Source organism: Cervus canadensis, chromosome X (genome assembly GCF_019320065.1).
Source record: "Cervus canadensis isolate Bull #8, Minnesota chromosome X, ASM1932006v1, whole genome shotgun sequence".
Taxonomy (NCBI): Eukaryota; Metazoa; Chordata; class Mammalia; order Artiodactyla; family Cervidae; genus Cervus; species Cervus canadensis.
Genome location: NC_057419.1, coordinates 7,916,593 through 7,932,837, shown reverse-complemented (window position 1 = coordinate 7,932,837; position 16,245 = coordinate 7,916,593). Strand labels below are relative to the sequence as shown.

At 43.0% G+C, this 16,245-nt stretch overlaps 1 protein-coding gene across 1 annotated transcript; it reads right to left on the bottom strand.

Moving 5' to 3' along the window:
* Window positions 1-899: 899 nt before the first annotated feature.
* On the bottom strand, window positions 900-16,020 carry LOC122435891 (odorant-binding protein-like). The gene is made up of 7 exons (XM_043459989.1): window positions 15,928-16,020; window positions 15,321-15,460; window positions 9,643-9,710; window positions 5,718-5,828; window positions 4,044-4,145; window positions 3,760-3,804; window positions 900-1,111 (listed from the first exon to the last, which is right to left on the bottom strand). The coding sequence occupies exons 1-6, from the start codon at window positions 16,003-16,005 to the stop codon at window positions 3,773-3,775; spliced, it is 531 nt and encodes a 176-aa protein (XP_043315924.1). The 5' UTR covers window positions 16,006-16,020; the 3' UTR covers window positions 900-1,111; window positions 3,760-3,772.
* Between the last annotated feature and the right edge of the window lie 225 nt (window positions 16,021-16,245).

Sequence of the window (16,245 nt, the reverse complement as noted above, 5' to 3'; positions counted from 1 at the left end):
ACCACCAGGGAAGCCCTATAACTATCTCTGTATCTTGAGCATTTGCTAGACTGTTGGATTTGAAACACCCTGAGTACTGTAGGGCTGCTGACCAGCGTGCTCTGCCCGTTACCAAGGGAATGGACAGTCCTTGGAAATGCACGCATCCACTGCCGTTTGAAGCATATGAGGCTGGAAGACCATCTTTACGTCCAGTGAAGTGTGGTTCAGCTACTGGTGCCTCATTTGGCTCTCAAGTGTCAGCTGCCGCCCCATCTTTGATTCCTTCTGGCTCACTTGTTCATAAATATGAACCCTTCAGCTCAACTGCAGAAGTCCTGGGGATGTTAAACTACACATTTCCCCCCAGGTAAGCTAATGTCATCCTGTGCTCTCCATGCGTACACCTTACTGAGTGGAACATACATTCCCTTCTCAGGAGTGAAGAAAATGCTTTTTAGGGACTTTTCCTTGATCAGACTCCCCTTTCCGTACAGGAGACTGAAAGTGAAAGTGTCAGTTGCTGAGGCGTGTCCAACTCTTTATTATCCTACGGATTGTAGCCAACCAGGTTCCTCTGTCAGTGGCATTCTTCAGGAAATACTGGAGCGGGTTAACATTTCCTCATCCAGAGGATCTTCCTGACCCAAGGGTAGAACCTGGGTCTTCTGCATTGCAGGCAGATTTTTTACCTTATGAGCCACCAGGGAAGCCTCTACCATAAGAGGATCCATAACCCTGTCCCATGATGGTTTAGTCTATTTTCTCTCTCTTCTCTGGACACCTGAGGGCATGTTGATCAAATTTTCATAAGGATTGTCACTGATGAACACCTGACCTACGAAAGGCACAGTTTCCTGTTTACTTAATGTGGACATTTGTGTGTTTTAAATGAGGCGACTTTTGCACAGACATGCGTGTGCAGGGCAAACATTTAATCGATTTATTTAAACCTTCAGAAGTCAAGTAACACCAAACAGGACATGATTTAGTGACCAGGAGGGATGAGATGGGAGAGGGAATGTGAGTGTGAAAAGAGAAGGATCATGTTACTCAGGAAGCAGGAAAGTCATCTTCGTGTTGCTGATCTTGATTCCATGGAGATAAGGATGTGTCTGGTCAGTGACTCTTTCTGTAGGTGAATAAAACAGAACCAAAGGTTTAGTAGATTCGACTGTGTGATGGCTGACAGGGGTGAACCTCAGGCAATAGGCTGTCCAGGGTACAGGGAGCTGTTAGCTGATCCAATGTCCGATTCCAGGTGGACCTCAACACTGCACATCTCTGGGTTGGCAGGTTCCCTGTGGTATTGTCCCCAGGATGTACATATGGTTGGAGATTTACCCTTGGGCATTGAGTCTATGAGTAATGATTTCACAATGCATGTACATGCTGGTGCTTCATCTAAAGATGATTATTAGGCTCTGTAACTGGAGCAAGCAACTCTAATCCTGCAACTTTTGTCATTTTGGTCCTCAAGAATTAATTTTTTTTTTTTTTTTTACTTTTAAAAATATTAGAGCATAGTTGCTTACCAAAGTTACATTAATTTCAGGTGTACAGCCAAGTGATTACACATGCAAAAGTTAGTATCTATTCTTTTTCAGATTCTTTTCCTATTTAGGTCTTTACAGATTATTGTGTCTAGTCTCCTGTGCTATGCAGTTGGACTTTATTCTCTAACCATCTTGTATATAATAGTTTGCATCTACTAACCCCAAACTTCTCAGATAGTAAGGATCTGCCTGCAATTCAGGAGACCCAGTTTTCATCCCTGTGTTGGTGAGATCCTCTATAGGAGGAAATGGCTGCCCTCGTCAGTAATTTTGCCTGGAGAATCCCATGGACAGAGGAGCCTGGAGGGCTATGTTCCATTTGGTTGCACAGAGTCAGACACGGATGAGCAACTAACCTTTCTTTCACATTCACTTTTCAACCACAAACCTCTCAATCCTTCTCTTCCCAACACCCTCCGACTTGGCACGCACAAGTCTGTTTTCCACGTCTGTGAGTCTGTTTCTGTATGTAAATAAGTTCCTACATGTCATTTTTTAAATTCCATGGAGAAGTGATATCTATGTGAAAGTGAAAGTCACTGTGTCATGCCCGACTCTTCGTGACCCCATGGACTATAGCCCACCAAGTTCCTCTGTCTATGGAGATGCTCCAGGCAAGAATACTGCAGTGTGTTGTGATTTCACTCTCCAGGGGATCTTCCTGACCCAAAGATCGAATGCAGGTCTCCTGCACTCTTGGCAGGTTCATGACCATCTGAACCATGGCGTTTTACCTCCACTAAAGTGAGAGGTGGACTATCAGGAAAGCTGAGTGCTGAAGAATTGATGTTTTTGAACTGTGGTGTTGGAGAAGACTTTTGAGAGTCCCTTGGACTGCAAGGAGATTCAACCAGTTCATCCTAAAGGAAATCAGCTCTGAATATTCATTGGAAGGACTGATGCTGAAGCTGAAACTCCAGTACTTTGGCCACCTGATGCAAAAAATGACCCATTTTGAAAGATCCTGATGCTGGAAATGAGTGAATGCGGGAGGAGAAGGGGACGAGAGCGCATCAGATGGTTGGATGACATCACCGACTCAATGGACATGAGTTAGAACAAGCTCTGGGAGTTCATGATGGACATGGAAATCTAGCATATCGCAGTCCATAGGGTCACAAAGAGTTGGGTATGACAACCAGTGAAATGAACTGAAAACTATAAGTGATATTTATGGTATTTGTCTTTCTCTTTCTGACTTATTTCACCCAGCATGACAACTATCTAGGTCTATCCATGTTGCTGTAAGTAGACCTATTTCCTTCTTTTCCTGGCTGAGTAATGTTCCATTGAATATATGTACCACCTCTTTGTTCTCACATTCACCTGCACGGTAGTGCTTTCAGTCGTTCTTTTTGTTAAGATTCTTTCTCGACAGAACATTAAAAACCATACTTTAGATCAGTGATCAGTGTCATTTCTGGAGGCTGTATTAGTTTAGAAAGTTTAAATATCTCACATTTGGAACATCTTCTGAGTAGGAATATATTGCAAATGCATATTTCAGACAGTGTGGTTGGAAGCCATTTACTGGTTCTGTCAGAATCATATGAAATCAAACACTGGTCTTGCAGAAAGCATGCAAGTGGAAGTCTCTCAGTCGTGTCCAATTCCTTGTAATCCCATGGACCATGACAGTCCACGGAATTCTCCAGGCCAGAATACTGGAGAAGGCTTTCCCTTCTACAGGGGATCTTCTCAACCCAGGGATCAAACCCAGGTCTCCCCAGCTGAGCCACAAAGGAAGCCCAAGAATATTGGAGTGGGTAGCCTAGCCCTTCTCCAGCAGATCTTCCCAACCAAGGAATCGAACCTGTGTCTCCTGCATTGCAGGCTGATTCTTTACCAACTGAAATATCAGGGAAGCAGAGCTCTCTTTAACACCGATTTTCTCGGAGGATGAATGTGTGTGTACAACCACAAGGTGAGGACTGATGGGAACACTAATAATTTCCACCAACTTGTGGGGATTTCTGCTTCTCTTTGATGACTCTGGTCTGCAAGATTCCTGCAGGATAAGACTCTCTCACTACAGCTTCTTGGCATTAATCAACCAAACTGTTTGCAATAATACGACTCAAGAGGAGCAAAATTATGTAACAAAAAATTCTTTAGTGACACAATTAAATTGTTGGAACAAACATTTCACACATATGAAAAGACAGTATGACCTTATTACTTCATCTGGAAGGGGCGGCATTAATAATGGACTGTGTTTACTTACAAAAGTGTCAGAGTCACTTTTTTTCCCACTCCTCTGGACAGTCATCTGGGGGAAAACAAAATGGGAGAAATAAAAGAGCTGCTGGTAACTAACATTCCCCAGCATTTCCAAGTTTTCTTTCTTTCATCCTTTCTTCCCTCCTTCCTTCCTTTCTTTCTTGTAATAACGGATGTTAAAAAAGATATTACTTGTGGAAGAAGAAATTTTGAATAAGTTGATTTGTTTTCTTATATTGCTATGCCAGGTGAATGGTATGGTCAGGGGAAAAAGTATAATTCCTTTACCCTGATCGATGAAGTTCAGGATATTTTCTTCTGGAATCCCTTTTTCTCTCACCGTGTTGTAGAACTCTTCTTTGCATTTTGGTCCAACATCATCTCCTATGCCTATAAAATCACCATGCAAAAAGCAGAATTATCGACCCCTGGAAACCCACAGAAATCTCTCAGTCTACAGAAAAGAAATGGAACGTGCAATTAGATGTTCACTTGTATAATCTAAGAGCTTCAAACAGTTCCCACAACACAGACAAGTGCTTTCTGTCTTAAGAATTGACCCCAGTCCAACTTGGTGAGCAGGGCACCCTACTCCTCACCATCAGGAGCTGGACCACAAAGACTTGCCAGGATCTCCATGAACTTGGAGCCCAGTCCATCCTAATATGGAGTCTATGTGCTTCTCCCGCCTTCACCATATATGTACCTGCCACACATATCTGTTTGTACACCAAGCTTAGTAGGAAACAACTTTCTCCGTTTCCATGGACACATTCACCTCATCACACATAATGACCGGGGGTGACTTACTCTTTCATGAACCTACCACTCTACCCCATCGCCTTTTCTGAAATAGACCCCTGTTGTCTCCATGGCACACACACCTCTTAGTGCGTCCGTGTGGTTGGTTACTTGATGGGGTGATGTCAGTGTTCATAAGAACAATGCATTTGAATCATGGAACAGGAGAAAGATTTATCGTACAAGTGTCTGTTCCAAGGCTTGCAATGCATCAGAAAACTGATACTGTATACTAACACGTACACATACAATCTGCATATATATGGAAGCTAGAAACAAGGCACTGATAATAAATTTATTTTCAGGGCATCAGTGCAGAAACATAGAGAAGAGACTTATGGACATGGGGAGAGGGGAGGAGAGGGTGAGATGTAAGGAGGGAGTAACATGCAAACTTACATGACCATATTTAAAATAGATAGCCAATGGGAATTTGCTCTATGTCTCAGGGAACTCAAACAGGGGCTCTGCATTAACCTCGAGGGGTGGGATGGGGAGGGAGATGCAAGGGAGTTTCAAAAGGGAGGGGTCATATATATACCTATGAGCTTCCCTTGTAGCTCTGCTAGTAAAGATCCCTCCTGCAATGTGGGAGCCCTGGCTTGATCCGTGAGTTGGGAAGTTACCCTGGAGAAGGGAAAGGGTACCCACTCCAATATTCTGGCCTGAAGAATTTCATGGACTGTATAGTCCCTTGGGTCACAAAGAGTCAGACACGACTGAGCAACTTTCACACAAGCATATGGTTACCTATGGCTGATTCATGTTGATGTTTGGCAGAAAACAACACAATCGATAAAGCAGTGATCCTTCAATTAAAAATTAAATAAAATTTTCAACATGAAATAAAGTCAGCCTCATTATAGACATGGCTTGAAATTTGTTAACATAAATAAAATAATCTAGTAAAATTTCAATTTTAAAATTTCAACAGTAAGAAATCATTTTGAAATATCTAATGATGTGATATTCTGCAACCTATGACCTGCTGTTTCTTGGTAGATTACCTTCCAGGATCATGAATTTGGTGAGCATAAAGACGCAGGCCTCGCACCCTGGATATGGAATCCTGTCAGCACCTCCTGATATTCTGAATGAAAGTCCTGACAGGGGACGTGTTACATGAGAGTGGCAATGGGAATTATAGGATGTCATACCTACCAAACAATGGTACCAGTTGTGTCTTCTTGCCATGTCCATCCACATTGATAACATCGGCTAAGAGAGCGTTGTTTTCCACTCTAACGACCCGAAATTCAGTGTGACCCGCGTCTATGAGAGAGAGAAAAGATTCAAATAGTGCCACCTTAACGTATTGTCAGTTAGATAATTGTGACAGACGGCGGGCATGAAGAACGGCCCTTCATGTATGGGCCCACTCATGCCATGCGTGCTCAGAGTGGTATCGTTAACCATGGCAAGGAGAGGAGACATGACTTGTCCTCATCCTCAACTTTTTCTGTACTTAACCAGTCACTCCTTGCTGACTTACTAAAATGCTTTCTAGAACGTGTGTTCTGATAAACCTAACAGATTATTTTTTGGCTTTTGAATTAATGTATTTATTTTTGATTTTCTGAGTCTTCCCTGCTGCCCCTGGGCTTTCTCCACATGTGGTGACTGGGGAGTAGAGTCTAGTTGTGGTGTGTGGGCTTCTCATTGCAGTGGCTTCTCTTGTTGCTGAGCACAGGCTCTGGGGTGCGTGGGCTTCACTAGTTGCAGCACGGGGTTCTAGAGTGCAGGATCAGTAGTTGTGGTACATGAGCTTATTGCCCCACGTCATGTGTAATTTCTCGGACTAAGGATTGAACCTATGTCTCCTGCCCTGGCAGGCAGATTCTTATCCCCTGGAGCACCAGGGAATACCCCGACAGTGTTTTAAATAGCATGAACATATGATCAAATCCAGGTTGAAAAGTTCTTTGTATTTCTGTTACTCCAGCTGTGGAATTGGTTTCTCTTGACCAAAAGCAAATTACCATTCATCACCTTCTGTTCCTGAGTGCCTGCTCCATGCCAGGCAATGTTTTGAACCCTTTAAGGATTCTATTTCCCGAGCCCCTCAGACTTGGGTGTGACCTAGCCCACTGCTGTGTTGGTGTGAATACAGCTTACCTGCTGGGACGTGTAGGCAGTGACCACCTAGTGGTGACCTCCGTCTCCACCTGGAGTGCTTCCCCTTCTCTCTGCCTTGCCTGTGTGTCTGCACAAGAAGCATCCCTGACCTACTAGTGTCCCCTCTACACCCTCTACATCCATGCTTTCTCTTCTGGCCTCCATCTCACCTTGCTGCAATTACTCAGCAACATGAAATGTAAAACTGCCCATCAGTGACCCTGAAGCATGCAAACACCACTGCCCCATGTCTGAAACACTGAAAATTGTTAGTGAGCTTGGGAAAAAAAAAAGCAGCCAAAGCATCTTCAGAGTCTCAGAGCCCTGACAAAAATATGCGATTTTCCCAAGGCCACGCCAAGTCCAGCAGCATTGCTCACATTGAGACAGCTTAAGTCAGATTATGTGTGTCCTCAGATTATCAGTGACCACCTGTGGTTAACCATGGCTTCACCCAGGTGGGCATAGCAGCATCACTGAGTTGACTGTATAGTTCATGAAAGGATGGGACAGTGTGTGTAAACCTTTCTTCTGGGCGTCACGACACCATCAAAGCCACTGCTGGTACAGGGCCTGATGTGGGGACACCTCACAGTCCCCAAGACGAACCTGAAGGCTGCAATGGCTGGTCCCCAAGAGACCTTCCAAGAAGTCTTGCACTTCTGTTTGTCTCCCTGTTTAGTCATTGGGTAAAAATCAAGCTAAAAAAGGGTTACAAAAATGGAGACGAGTAAACATAGTGAAAACATTCATGATTCGGCCAAAGAAAACCATATAGTGGGAATAAGAAAAAAGGAAGGCATACTTTAGAAAACATCAAATACCAGAAGTTATCGATCAAAGTATGGGGAAATATTTCAGGCATGAATTTTACTAATTTGTGGCTATCGCTTATGTACTGTGGGACTACTTAGTTGAGGCAAGGGTTGTGATCACATATTGATGCGTTTAAATTTTAATCAAACATGTTTCCATTAGGCCATGTGAAAATAAGAATGTTATTTAGGGCCATTATTAAGAGCTCAGAGATACAAAGCTTAGCCAGCAGCCCCATTGCTTTGTATAGAAGCTGCCTTGATGGTTGAAATCACAATGATCTCCTTGAGTTCAAGTTCAACCGTCTCACCTTGAGTGGACCAAGATTTTATAAGATTGTTTTTAAAAAGTGAATGGCACGAGTGTGTAATCTCAAGATAGACCCCGAGACCTCAGTTCTTAAGCCTGTTGCAAATTGACTGTGAGAACCCTATGGAATACAGATTCTACACTCATGCTTAGTCACATTGTTCTTGTTGATATTTAATCGCTATGATATGTCTGACTCTCCATGATCCTATGTACTGCACCACACCAAGTTCCTCTGTCCTCCACCATCTGCCAGAGTATGCTCAAATTCATGTCCTTTGAGTCGATGATGCCATCTGATCATCTAATCCCCTGTCATTCCCTTCTTCTCCTGCCTTCAAACTTTCCCAGCATCAGGGTCTTTTCCATGAGTCAGTTCTTTGCATCAGGTGGCCAACATACTGGGACTTTAGCTTCAGCATCAGTCCTTCCAATGAGTATTCAGGACTGATTTGCTTTACAATGGACTGGTTTGATCTCCTTGCAGTCCAACAGACTCTCAAGAGTCTTCCCCAGTACCACAATTCAGAAGCATCAGTTCTGTGCTGCTCAGCCTTCTTTATGCTACAACTCTCAAATCCATTCATAATTACTGAAGCAACAACCATACTGTTGACAGAACGGACCTGTGTTGGCAAAGTGGTATCAATGTATTTTAATAAGCTGTCTTGGGTTGTCATAGCTTTCCTTCCAAATATCAATTATCTTTAATTACATAGCTGCAGTCACAATCCGCAGAGATTTTCAAGCCCAAGAAAATAGTCTCTCACTTCTTCTACTCTTTCCACTTTCTATTTCTCATAACGTGAGAGGACCAGATGCCATGATCTTAGTGTTTTTGAATGTTGAGATTCAGACCAGCTGTTTCAGTCTCGTCTTTCACCATCGTCAAGAGACTCTTTATTTCGTCTTCATTTTCTTCCATTAAAATGGTGTCATCTGCATATCTGAGGCTGTTGATATTTCTGGCAGCAATCTTGAATCTAGCTTCTCATTCACCCAGCCTGGCATTTAGCATGATAACTCTGCATGTAAGTTATACAAGCAGCATGATAGTTAATACTATCTTGTATTCTTTTCCTAAATTTGAACCAGTCTGTTGTTCCACACCCAATTCTCACTGTTGCTGACTGATCCACATACAGGTTTATCTGGAGAGAGCGAAAGCAATCCAGTATTCCCATATCCTTAAGAATTTTCCACAGTTTGTAGTGATCCACACAGTCAAAGACTTTACCATAGTCAATGAAGCAGAAAAAAAAATTTTTTTTTCTTGAATTCCCTTCTTTCTCCATGATCCATTGAATGTTGACAATTTGATCTGTCTCATCTCCCTTTTCTAAATCATGCGTATATTTCTGGAAGTTGTCAGATCATGTCCCGCTGAATCCTAACTTGAAAGATGTTGACAACTACCTTGCTCACATGTGAAATGAGCACAACAGTGCAGTAGTCTAAACATTCTTTGTTACTGTCCTTCTTTGGGATTGAAGTGGAAACTGACCTTTTCCAGTTCTGTGACCACTGCTGAGTTTTCCACAGTTGCTGGCACATTGCTTGCAGTCCTTCAACAGCATCATCTTTTAGGATTTTAAAGAGCACAGCTTGAATTCTGTCACCTCCACCAGTATTTTTCATATAATGCTTCCTAAAGCCCACTCAAGTTCACCGTCTAGGATGTCTAGTTCTGGTCTCGTTGAGTAACACTCCATTGAGGGGAGATGTTCCTGTCCCTGACCTCTGAGTTTTCGTAGGAGGTGAATTCAAGTGTATCAGGTTATTGAAGAAAGTTGAGACCAAGATTTCTACCTGAACATACTGTTTCCAGTGAAGCATTCATACTTACACTGAAAAGAATAAACGTCTCCATCCTTTGTGCCTGTGGTATATTCTCCTCTGCATTCTCCATCCTCCCTTAAAAACAAAACATATTTAAGTTAGTTAACTCAGATAATAAAAATTTGATGGATAATTAGGATTCTTTCTGTATGACACCCAAGAATATGTGTCAAGTATCACCTCAGCGCGGATGAACAATTTGACCTTTAAAAGAGACAAAATGTCTTGTCTCAGATCCAGTCACCATCAAGTGACAAGGATGGCTTGTCTACACACTAAATCTGACCAGTAGTTCCAAAGATAGCCTGCAGATATAAAACAGGTCATGTTTAAATCCAATAAACATAGAGAAATCTAGAATTTTAGGAAAAAAGAAATAGAATGGAATTTTCCATTTTAGGTATATATAGTTTCTGAGAACGGAGAGGCGTAGTCGTCATGACGAACCTTATGTGCTGTCACAGCCCTGGCAGTGATTCATTAGACAATGAAAGTGGAAGTGCTTGTCACTCAGTGGTGTCCAACTCTTTGCAACCCTGTGGACCCGCCAGTCTCCTCCTCTGTCCATGGGATTCTCCAGGCAAGAAGAATGGAGAGGGTTGCCATTTCCTTCTCCAGGGGAATTTCCAGAACCAGAGATCAAATCCCTGTCTCCTGCATTACAGGCAGATTCTTTACCCTCTGAGACACCAGGGAAGCCCTTATTAGATAATATGAGAGCCAACAACAGAACCAACAACAGAGCCATCATTAGACAATCTGAGAGCCTAAAATCACAAAATTTAAAAAAAAAAAAAGTTTAATTTTCTCCAAACACACACTCTTCCTCCATCACAATACCACATGAGGATTAAACTTGAAAGACACATGTCCGTATACAGACACATTTCTCACTCACAAAGACACAAGCACAAGCAAACACTTAAGTACACATGATGTGCTTATATGATATTATGAAGAAATGTATGTGTATAATAGATGATAATTGTATATTGTCACCTCTGTAATAAAAGAGTAAGTGGCTTCACATATGTCCTCTGTACATGTATGTGAAAAAAGGTGTATTTGGCACATAGAAAGAATTTTCATGAAACTAATACTCAAAGGGAAATAATGCTACAGGAACTGGATTAATTGTTGAACAGTCACCTTGGAAAAAAATGCCCACAGTGAAGTGTGGTGAGTGTTCTTGGTCATTGAAAGTGAAGCTGCAAGTCACTCAGTCATGTTTGCCTCTTTGTAACGGAATGGACTATACAGTCCATGGAATTCTGCAGGACAGAATACTGGAGTCGATAGCTTATCCCAACTCCAGTGTATCTTCTTGACCCAGGAATTTAAGTGGGGACTCTTGCATTGCAGGTGGATTTTTTTTACCAACTGAGCTATCAGGGAAGCCCTCTTAGTCTTTAGGGAATTGAAATGGATTGAAATCACTTAACAGCAACCACAAAGTGGAACACAACAATTATCCAATATAAGTGCAAATACACAAGTTTTATCTCAGCAGACAAACTCTGCCCATGCAATGATGGGCTCAATAAAGGACAGAAATGGTATGGACATAACAGAAGAAGATGATATTAAGAAGATGTGGCAGGAAAACACAGAAGAACTGTACAAAAAAGATCTTCATGACCCAGATGATCACGATGGTGTGATCAATCACGTAGAGCCAGCCTCCACATCCAGGAATGTGAAGTCAAGTGGGCCTTAGGGAGCATCACTTTGAACAAAGCAGGTGGAGGTGATAGAATTCCAGTTGAGCTATCTCAAAGCCTCAAAGATGATGCTATGAAAGTGCTGAACTCAATATGGCAGTAAATTTGGAAACCTCAGCATGGGCCACAGGACTGGAAAAGGTCAGTTTTCATTCCACTGCCAAAGGGAGGCAGTGCCAAAGAATGCTCAAACTACCGAGCAATTGAACACATCTCACACGCTAGCAAAGTAATGCTCAAAATTCTCCAAGGCAGACTTCAAAATATGTGAACCGTGAACTCGCAGATGTTCAAGCTGCTTTTAGAAAAGGCGGAGGAACCAGAGATCAAATTACCAACATCAGCTGGATCATCAAAAAAGCAAGAGAGTTCCAGAAATACAAATATTTCTGCTTTATCAACTATGCCAAAGCCTTTGGTTGTGTGGATCACAATAAACTTTGGAAAATTCTGAAAGAGATGGGAATACCAGACCACCCGACCTGCCTCTTGAGAAATCTGTATGCAGGTCAGGAAGGAACAGTTAGAACTGGCCAGGGAACAACAGACTGGTTCCAAATAGGAAAAGGAGTATGTCAAGGCAGTGTATTGTCACCCTGCTTATTTAACTTACATGCAGAGTACCTCATGAGAAATGCTGGGCTGGAGGAAGCACAAGCTAGAATCAAGAATGCCAGGAGAAATATCAATAACCTCAGCTATGCAGATGACACCACCCTTATGGCAGAAAGTAAAGAAGAACTAAAGAGCCTCTTGATGAAACTGAAAGAGGAGAATGAAAAAGTTGGATTAAAGCTCCACATTCAGAAAAGTAAGATCATGGCATCCAGTCCCATCACTTCATGTTAAACAGATGGGAAACAGGGGAAACAGTGACAAACTTTATTTTTGGGGGGCACCAAAATCACTGCAGATGATGATTGCACTCATGAAATAAAAAGATGCTTACTCCTTGGAAGGAAAGTTATGACCAATCTAGACAGCATGTTGAAAAGCAGAGACATTTCTTTGCCAACAAAGGTCTGTCTAGTCAAGGCTATGGTTCTTCCAGTAGTCATGTATGGATGTGAGGCTTGGACTATAAAGAAAGCTGAGTGCAAAATAATTGATGCTTTTGAACTGTGGTGTTGAAGACTCTTGAGAGTCCCTTGGACTACAAGGAGATCCAACCAGTGTCCATCCTAAAGAAATCAGTCCTGAATACTCATTAGCAAGACTGATGCTGATGCTGAAAACTCCAATACTGTGGCCACCTGATGCACAGAAGAGACTCCTTGGAAAAGACCCGAATTCTGGAAAAGATTTATGGCAGGAGGAGAAGAGGACAACAGATGATGAGATGGTTGAATGACATCACCGACTCAGTGAACATGAGTTTGAACAAGTTCTGGGAGTTAGTGATGGACAGGGAGGTCTGGAGTGCTGCAGTCCATGGGGTCGCAAAGAGTCAGACAAGACTGAGTGACTGAACTGAACTGAACTGAAGAAAAGGAGGTGTGCTGGAGAAATTTTATATTTTTCCTTTGAAAAACAAAACTGTTTTTATTTTTGAGACTGTTGTGTCTTTTTGCTACCATGGTGGCTTCCCTGGTAGAGTATATATCCCACAGGCTCAGTCATAGCGGCACATGGGCTTACTTGCTCCAGGGCACATGGGGTCCCTCCAGACCCGAGATGGAACTCAGGTCTCCTGCATTGGCAGACGTATTCTTAAGCACTGAGCCACCAACGGAAGCCTGGGATTTTATATCTTGACTGTGTAGATGGTGAAAGAATTGTGAACATGTGAAAGCTCATTGAACTGTGCATTCCACAATGGTGCATTTAATTACATGTAACTATACCTCTTTGTGTGTTCAGTTGCTCCGTTGTGTCCGACTCTTTGGAACCCCATGGACTGTAGCCCACCAGGATCTTCTGTCCATGGGATTCTCCAGGCAAGAATACTGGAGTGGGTTGCCATTTCTTATTCCAGGCAAAATTGATTTCAGAAAGATTAGCTACATGAAAATTTAAACGTATGACACAGAAATTGTAAAATATTGCAAAGAGGATGATTACAGATGTTCTTAAAAAATTAGTGGAAACAGATAAATGTTTCCCCTGAGACAGGATATATATGTGTTTGAGTCTGTTCCTATATGCTGCTGCTGCTGCTGCTAAGTCGCTTCAGTCGTGTCCGGTTCTGTGCGACCCCATGGACGGCAGCCCACCAGGCTTCGCAGTCCCTGGGATTCTCCACGAAAGAACATTGGAGTGGGTTGCCATTTCCTTCTCCAATGCATGAAAGTGAAGTCACTCAGTCGTGTCTGACTCTTAGAGACCCCATGGACTGCACCCTAACAGGCCCCTCCATCCATGGAATTTTCCAGGCAAGAGTACTGGAGTGGGTCATCATTGCCTTCTCCCTGTTCCTGTATGAGTGATTTAAACTTAATTGTAAGTATACTATCAAGTGATGAAGCTGAAACTCCAATACCTTGGCCACCTAATGTGAAGAACTGACTCATTGGAAAAGACCCTGATGCTGGGAAAGTTTGAAGGCACTAGGAGAAGGGGATGACAGAGGATGAGATGGTTGGATGGCACAGCCAACTCAATGGACATGAGTTTGACGAAACTCCAGAAGATGGATGGTGAAGAACAGGGAAGTCTGGCGTGCTGCAGTCCATGGGGTCGCAAAGAGTTGGACAAGATTGAGTGACTGAACAGATGCTATGAAACATATGGTTATATATAATATATAATCAGTTATATATATTTATAAATCAATATCTCCAAGCATAAAACATTTCGTTGGATCTTTTCTTCATATTTTTATTCCTCACAATGCATACCTGAGTTTACATGTTCTGGTTTGTTTTCTTCGCGTGGGGTGAGGTGGGGCATAATTGACTGAACTGATACTATGAAACATGCGGTTATATGTAATCAGTTCAGTTCAGTTCAGGGTGATGGGACCAGATGCCATGAACTCAGGTTTCTGAATGTTAAGCTTTAAGCCAACTTTTTCACTCTCCTCTTTCACTTTCATCAAGTGTGAGGAGTAAAATTATGAAGAAAAGAAACAAGTAAATGTTTTATAGGTAAACATTTAGTTGTTTTTTTTCCTTCATATTTTTACTCCTCCCAATGCATACCTGAGTTTACATGTTCTGGTTTGGGGTTTTTTTGTTTTTTTGTTTTTTGGATGGGGTGAGGTGGAGGATAATTGCTGAAGAAACGTGTTGGTTTCTGCAATACTTGCATGTTCCTAGGAAATGGTCTGCGGTAGAGTGGACATTCCAAGGATGGTACTTGGATCTGTGTGTGTGTCCTCCGTTGCTCAGTCCTGTCCGATTCCTTGGGACCGCTTGGACTGTAGTCCACCAGGCATCTCTGTCCGTGGGATTCTCCAGGCAAGTATACAGGAGTGGGTAGCCATTTCCTCCTCCAGGGGATCTACCTGACCCAGTGTTTGAACTCATGTCACGTGCATTGGCAGGCGTCTGGGAAGGCTCCTGGGAAAGTCACTAGGGGCTCTGACGGCTTTGGGAAACTCAGTGGTGATGAAATGTCCTGTGAGGAAGCCCCGAGGGCAGAGCTCACTGTGTGCTCTCCCCAGGCTGTCACTTCTGGGCTGAGTGGGAATCGTCTCTTACAAGTCCGCAGGAAGGGCTCAAGCCCTGGTGGGGACTGTGGGCTCAAGGACATGAGCCTCTTCCCGCTGCCGTGTCCCTCTCTCCTTTAATGAGCCGATGCCAGTGGAGCTTCTGGATTCCCCCTCTAGGCAGAATTTTCAGGGCATTCCCTGGAGGCTCACAGGGGAGCTGCCCTCCCCCCAGCTCAGAGACCCTGCTCAGCCCCACAACTCAGGGTGTCTTCCTCTCAATATCTCCCAGAGAGCTCCCTGCAGACAGGGAGGAGACACCCTCTCCTTGGCCGAGGTTTACAAGTGTTTTCCTTTTGGGTGATTTTTACTTACTTGAAATAAAATTGGAAGAGTGCTGTGCCATTTTCTTCATCAAACTTCATGTAACGCATGAAAGCATGGAATGGCCCGCCCTCGGTGATCTTCTCTATGTTATCAGCTGCCACGTAATGGGATTTCCATCTTCCTGTGAGCTACAGATAAAATTCGCTTCAGAAATCTTAGTCTATCTCTGTAAATTCTGCCCAACATAAACTCTCAGCACTTTCCCTGCCCTTTCACTTGAGCAGAAGTTACCTATCTTTATGAACACAGCCCTAGGTATAAAATCATGGGAAAACTCATGTCAGATAAAGGAAACAAATGAGGTATTACTGAGATAGCTTGAGCTATCTTGTCAAGCGCAAGAGCCCTAATCCAACAGCTGTGAGATCTTCCTTCAGTTTTACAACAGCAGTGAACATATATGAGAGCCAACGAAGAGATGGTAGAGATGATACAGACATCACAAATAGCAGGTGAAGAGCCAGTGAATGGAGCAATTTTGAATTGCAGGGAGATGGCTAGAGTTAGCGATCTACATGACCAAACCTCGACACTCACACGGATGCATATCAAGACCTCCTCCCAAGCTTGGGCCACCATTCAAATGCCCCAGTACCTGTGAGGCATCTGTCTGAGCTTCACCTTGACTGGCCACAAGCAGACCAAGGAGAAAACTGAAGAGCAGAAACTTCATCTTGTTGACTCGAAGGACCCTTATTCTCTAGAAGCTGAGGGTGTCCCAGTGATTGGAGAGGGTGCAAAATTGCTTCCACTTTTATGGTCGGCATCTGTTGGCGTGACACATCATGAACCAATGGTTGTTCCTCATATGACCGCAGTTACCACAGGAGGCACCTTCAGTATCCTGGTTGGCAGAGAGAGCTTTTCTGGCATTCTGTCAATTTAATAATGATATTTGTTTTAAGAGAAGCAT

What these genes read in the sequence shown, in the direction of transcription:
- LOC122435891 (XM_043459989.1), bottom strand. Translation starts at nt 16,005, where the DNA reads ATGAAGTTTCTGCTCTTCAGTTTTCTCCTTGGTCTGCTTGTGGCCAGT. An exon ending in AGACGTTTATTCTTTTCAGT is followed by an intron (nt 5,829 to 9,642) that starts GTAAGTATGAAT and finishes TCTCTCTCATAG; the next exon opens with ACGCGGGTCACACTGAATTT. An exon ending in ACAACTGGTACCATTGTTTG is followed by an intron (nt 4,146 to 5,717) that starts GTAGGTATGACA and finishes GTGATTTTATAG; the next exon opens with GCATAGGAGATGATGTTGGA.